This window comes from Trichosurus vulpecula, chromosome 6, assembly GCF_011100635.1.
Source record: "Trichosurus vulpecula isolate mTriVul1 chromosome 6, mTriVul1.pri, whole genome shotgun sequence".
NCBI classification, from domain to species: domain Eukaryota; kingdom Metazoa; phylum Chordata; class Mammalia; order Diprotodontia; family Phalangeridae; genus Trichosurus; species Trichosurus vulpecula.
Window position 1 is genome coordinate 267,658,675 of NC_050578.1, and position 6,000 is coordinate 267,664,674.

Consider the following 6,000-nt stretch of genomic DNA (forward strand, 5'->3'; position numbering starts at 1 on the left):
AGTGACCATGGAAGAGCAGGGCTGGAGTTAACAGGAGACTAAAACATAAAAAGCCCTTTATTTCTGGGCAAAAAAAAATGGTACATGGACAACTGGGATACACCAAACATCCATGGAGTAGGTGTGTCTCCCAGAAAGACAGATCTCTCCCAATTATCCCCAATAGTGTGGCATGTGAAGAAGACATTGCAGAGGTCATGCTCCTCAAACACCACTTCATGCTTAAGTTCAGTTCTCTTCCAAGCCCTTGAATGAGCTACTGCCGGAGGAGCTGCAGACTTTTAGTGTTTCTCTCCCTCCAAGATAACATACTCCTGCAGAGAAGCCAGCCTCCAGAGTGAACCATCTGGCCCTAAGGCAGACAGCAGAAGCTTGAAGGGGTAGAAGAACAGAGTAATGGTAAGACAAAGGAAGTGTCTATAAAAGAATACATCGGAAACAGTGTGAATAATACAGAAGAGGGAGATGTATGTCTTCAGAGGGATCACAGCATTTAGATATTAAGGGAGCTGCTCTGAGGCCCTCATTCTACAGTGAGTCCCAGAGAGTAATGACTGGCCCATAGTCACATAGGTCACAAGGTAATAAGTGGCAGAGCCAGGATTGAAGCCAGGTCCTCTAACTCTCTATTCAATGTACTTTCCTAGAGCGATAATCAGAGTACTGTGGTTGGGCCTCTGTCCAGGGTGCTGAACGTGGAGCATGCTGACAGTATTTCTAAACTTTAGCTGATAATAAGAATAATTAGGAATACCAAAAAGTTAAGTCACCTGATAGTGTGTTAAGGCCAACTGCTCCTCAACCTGTTGCCCACCTAAGGGTGCACTTTCTATGTGGCTTGTGTTGTGTTCCCCAGGTACAAAAATGCCTAGTACTGGCACACTGCTTCCACTATACCACATTGCCTTTCAGAGTGGAGTCAAATAAGCCCCAACTTAGAAGGAAGATATGAAGATAATAATAATGAGATTTGTCACTATTTTTGCTACTATAACTCCTATTTATAGAATTTAGGGTTTAAAAAGCACAATAAGCGGGTCATTCAAATATCATTCCCAATAAGTATTAGCAATCTTTTGTACATGAGTCACCAATCTGTTGCCTTTGTGAATAATTGTGCCTCGCATGTGCCACTCTTATGCACTTACCACTCCTCATCTTGCAGTACAGTTACTTGGAGACTTAGAGTCATTGAATAATAGAGCTGGAAGAGATCTTATGGATCCCCATGCCCAACTCTCAAATTGGTTGCAATAATGTAGAAAAGCAATGACATTTCCCAAGTCGCACAAGTTAGTGGCACAGTTGGGTCTCAAGACTCCTGGTTCAGTGGTCATTCAGATTACTACACCATGTTAACTTGTCTTAATTTCTTCCATACTAAACTATAATTTCCTTGAGGTTACAGAACTTCTCTCACATTTGCAAGTGGAACTAGACTAGATGATCAATAAGGCCCCTTCTAGTTCTAGACTCTATGATCCTCCCAGATCCTAACAGAATATCAGTCAAAAAAGAATTTTGTGAGTATCAGCTATAATTATTTCCATTATTAAAAGGAGAATACAGTCAAGACAAATAATGATTCACCCAGAACTACATCTCCTGGGAGACGCGGAGTCTATTGATGACTTTTCTGAAGGCAGCTTTCACCTCCTTGTTCCTCAGGCTGTAGATGAAAGGGTTCAGCATGGGGATGACCACAGTGTAGAAGACAGACACCACCTTGTCCTCTTCAAGTGATTTATTTGAGTTGCTGCGCATATACATGAATGTGAGGGTCCCAAAGAAGAGCATCACCGCTGTGAGATGGGAGGCACAGGTGGAGAAGGTCTTGGCACTGCCTCCAACTGACTTTACATGCAAGATGGCCCTGATGATAAACAAATAGGACACTAGGATCACTAGAGCATTGGCCAAAATCACAAAGTTGCCAAAGAACAGAATCAGTATTTGGCTGGTGGTGGTATCACTGCATGAAAGCTCCAGCAGAGGTGGGAGATCACAGAAGAAGAAGTTGATCTGGTTCGGCCCACAGAAGGAAAGTGTGAATGTGCAGGCTGTGCGGAGGATGGCTCCTGATAAACCACCACCATAGGCCCCTGCCACTAAGCCCCAACGGGTACCAGGTGTCATGGCTGATGAGTACAGGAGGGGACTGCTAATGGCAACATAACGGTCATAGGCCATCACTGCTAGCAGAAAACACTCAGTGGCAGCACATATTGTGAAAAAGAAGAACTGAGTAGCACAACAGTTATAGGAGACATTTGTCCTGCCAATAACCAGGGTGACCAAAATCTGAGGAATAATGACTGAAGAGTAGCAGGCATCCAAGAGAGAGAGGTGGCTCAGGAAGAAGTACATGGGGGTGTGGAGACGGGCATCCAAGCAAATCAGTAGGACCATGCCCATGTTGCCCAGCAGGGTGATGAGATAGAAACTAAGAAACACCAGGAAGAGAATAACTCCCAACTTGGGATGGTCAGTAAAGCCAATGAGAATGAACTCTGTCACTGTGGTATGATTCTGTTCAGCCATTGACTCCTCTATTGCCTGATTGGATGAAAGAGAGAATGGCATTAAAGATCCTGGACCTGGCACCCCATGACAATCAATCACACTGTAAAGGAAACTCAACAAAGTGTTAAGGGACATTTTAGGGAAAGGGTCATAATCTCATCTCATCTCTTCCTAGGCAGGGTCAACGAGTACCTATGATTAGCCAAAATGTTGGCACAGGGTGTGGGAAGGCAAGAGTGATTGCTAGTAAGAGTAAAGAGAGAAGGGTTCCTAATCAGGAAATGAATAAACCAAAAGCAGATAACAAGTTTGTAACCACGACTAACATTTATAGCACAATTTCTATGTGCCAGACACTGTGCTGAGACCTTTGCAATTATTATTTCATTTGACCTTCACAATAATCCTAACAGGTAGGCCTATTATTATGCTCAATGTACAGATGAGCATTCTGAGGCAGACAGGTTTAGTGACTTCCTCAGAACCAAAACAGCTAGTGTCTGACGCTGGATTTGAACTCAGGTCTTCCAGACTGTAGGCCTGGTACTCTAGGTGCCGGCCACCACTCCTCCCCCCACTTTATACTTAGTGTTCAAAAATCTAAAGGGCTAAGGCAGTTGGAAAAACTGGTTCCAGTAGTGGGATATTCATACTGAAAAGTCAGAAAGGAATCAGGGGGCCAAATATGGAGTTTGTCAAAGGAGTTGGCCATTTGTTTGATAGTATGGTATAAAGGAACATGGATTTGGGGAGAGAGGGGATCTATTTTCCTCTAGAAGACAATCCTAAGAGCAATAAAGAGAAATTAACTAGAGCAAGATTTCAATTTATTTAAAAAAAAAAGGTTCCAAGAATTATGACCCCCCTGAACAGCCTTGAGAAATAGAGTCCCATGGCTGGTTGTGTCTCATTCAAATGCTAGAAGACTAGCTAAGAGGAGATGCCAGTTCAGATAAGAATTATATCACATGGCATTTGAGATCCACTTCAACTCTGAGATTCTAAACAATTCTAAAAGAATGCAGACACTGAGAACTTCCTCACTAGACACACGCACAAATTAGAAGACCAGTTGGTTTCAATATTCTGCCTTCTTACTTAGGAGGTGAGCCCCTTGAGAGCAATGATTTTATTGTGCCTTTCTTTGTTTCCCACCCCCCATTTAGCACTGTTCCTGGGACATAGTAAGTGCTCAAATATTTATTAACTCAATGACTGTTGAATTCAGTACCTTGTTCTACCATCAAATTCCTCTCCTCTTGATCTCTCTTCTGCCCATGTCAATGACATTCTTCTGTCCTTACACTTCCTGCCTCAAGGTTAAAATGACCTCTATGACAAAGAGTAGAACATTTTCCCAGCTCCACAACAACAGGGAGGAGAAGCTAAACTATAGTACATCCTTGTTCAAATACACAGGCACACGTGCGCGTGCGTGCGCACCGCACACACACACACACACACACACACACACACACACAGTAACTGAGGTGTCCCCTAAAGTCATTGGACAGAAGGTCAAGCTCCCTGTGGGACAGTGCCAAACTCCATCTTACACTCCCTAACCCCAAATCTACCACCTTTTTTCCAGCCCTCATCACTGGCTATGAAGCATCTTATGATGTTACATCAACAGCCCAAGGCAACAAGTTGTGCTTCTCCTTTCTCTGCTGATTTACTGTGAACTTAGGCAGAGCATAACATTTGTTTCAGTTTATTCCTCAAAAAATTAGGACCAATGATAAAAGTGGCCCTCCCTAATCCACTTCTAATTCAGGTTTCACTGGTTTAAATTAAGGTCAAATAGTTGGAAAATAATTTTATTATTCTAATAATAGGAGAGTCAGTTAACTGTCAGAAAATCATGAATTTTTGAAAATACTTTAATTTCTCACTGTGGAATGACAAGAGAGCACAGGCTCTGGTAGATTCTACCAAGATGTCAGAGGTTTGCATTGCAGCCTTGCAATAGACTGTTTTCCAAGGACCAACCCAGACAGAGAGGTTCATCACCTAGAGGCTGACCAATAGGTGAGGAGGTTTTTTTTCAGCCATAATAACTCAAAAAAATTATCAGCTATTGCGGGGAGCAGGTGTGACCTGGATCCATAGGGCATAACCCAGATTGATGAAATAATAAATCTGTACTGAAACATTTAAAATAATTTCCTTCAGAAATATGTTGCTACTTTCTATTGTAGAAACTCTACCTACCATATGATCAAACGATCAACCAAGTAGTATTTAAGTGACTGCTAGATGTCAGTCACTGTGCTAGGTGCTGGGGAAACAGTCTCTACTCACATGGAACTTGCATTCAGTGATGAGACACGTGTATGCAAGTGTGTCTTCATGTACACATTAGTTATAATGTCTATAAAAATACAAAGGCACCTCAGTTATTGACTCTCTCCCACATTTTATGATCTTTCTGGTGTCAATGCAGCATTTACAATGCCTGTGTTGGGAAACAGCACTTTCTCAAGCTCCTGTCAGGTGCAACAGACCCCTTGTAAAACATCTCATATATTTTCTCAGATCTTCTCAATAACACAATGGTGCAAGATCAGCCACATAATTAAAAGTTGAAGGTAGAAGTCACAAGAGATGTAATTATTCCTTCTCCCTTTTCCATTTAATTACTGAAATTCAGATTCTGAAGAGGCTTCCCACAAGTTTACAGGCTGAGATGGCTGTTAGTATAGACGGCTTTATTTCAGTTGGTGTCTCAATTGGGGTGATTCCTCAACAACTTTGGCTGAGCTGTTTATCCAAACAACTAACTAGATTGATTTTTCCTCCCTGAATTAAAGAGGTGTGTGTGTCCACATGAAATCCACCAAAGTCCAGGTGAAAGTCAGAGTGGTAGTAACAACTTGTCTTACTACACAGATCAAAGGGGTATTGAAATTGCCTCTCATGATGACTGTTGACAAGTTGCTTGAAGCCCATAGCTTTGTTACTAAATTCCAGAGAAATATGAAACTCCCAATCTTAAAGACAAAGGCAGTAGAACCTCTCATTCAAGGCACAACTCATCAAGGAATTCATTACCTCCTCCTCTCCATAAGAGAGAGAGGAATCTACATCATGGGAAATCATGAGGCTCAGGGGAGCTGGTAGCAGCATATTCCTCCTGTTACTTCTGTGACATGCTCTGTGGACCCTGGGAAATGGGGAACTATCAATGCCCTACTAGATAGGAGGTTGAATCACCGAATCCACCAACACAATCAGGACAGTGTGTCCTGGATGAATAGCATCTGAGCAGGGGGGCTAAGGCACATCTCCTCTGCAAGAAATGCATTTTCGCAGATAAGGAACCAGGCTCAAAATAACTTGTGCACAATAATTCAGTGTTCTTTTATTAAAACACACCACCTCAGTGTTTACTGAAGCCATGAAGCTCATAGACAGCGATCCCACAACCACCCTTCTCTAGTATCATATTTAAAAACCCATGTTGGCAAGGTACCA

General features: G+C 42.4%; 1 protein-coding gene across 1 annotated transcript; it reads right to left on the reverse strand.

The window, feature by feature from the left end:
* Positions 1-1,596: 1,596 nt before the first annotated feature.
* On the reverse strand, positions 1,597-2,583 carry LOC118855270 (olfactory receptor 9I1-like). Its single transcript, XM_036765351.1, has one exon. The coding sequence runs from the start codon at positions 2,581-2,583 to the stop codon at positions 1,597-1,599; it is 987 nt and encodes a 328-aa protein (XP_036621246.1).
* Positions 2,584-6,000: the final 3,417 nt, after the last annotated feature.

What these genes read in the sequence shown, in the direction of transcription:
- LOC118855270 (XM_036765351.1), bottom strand. Translation starts at nt 2,583, where the DNA reads ATGCCATTCTCTCTTTCATCCAATCAGGCAATAGAGGAGTCAATGGCT.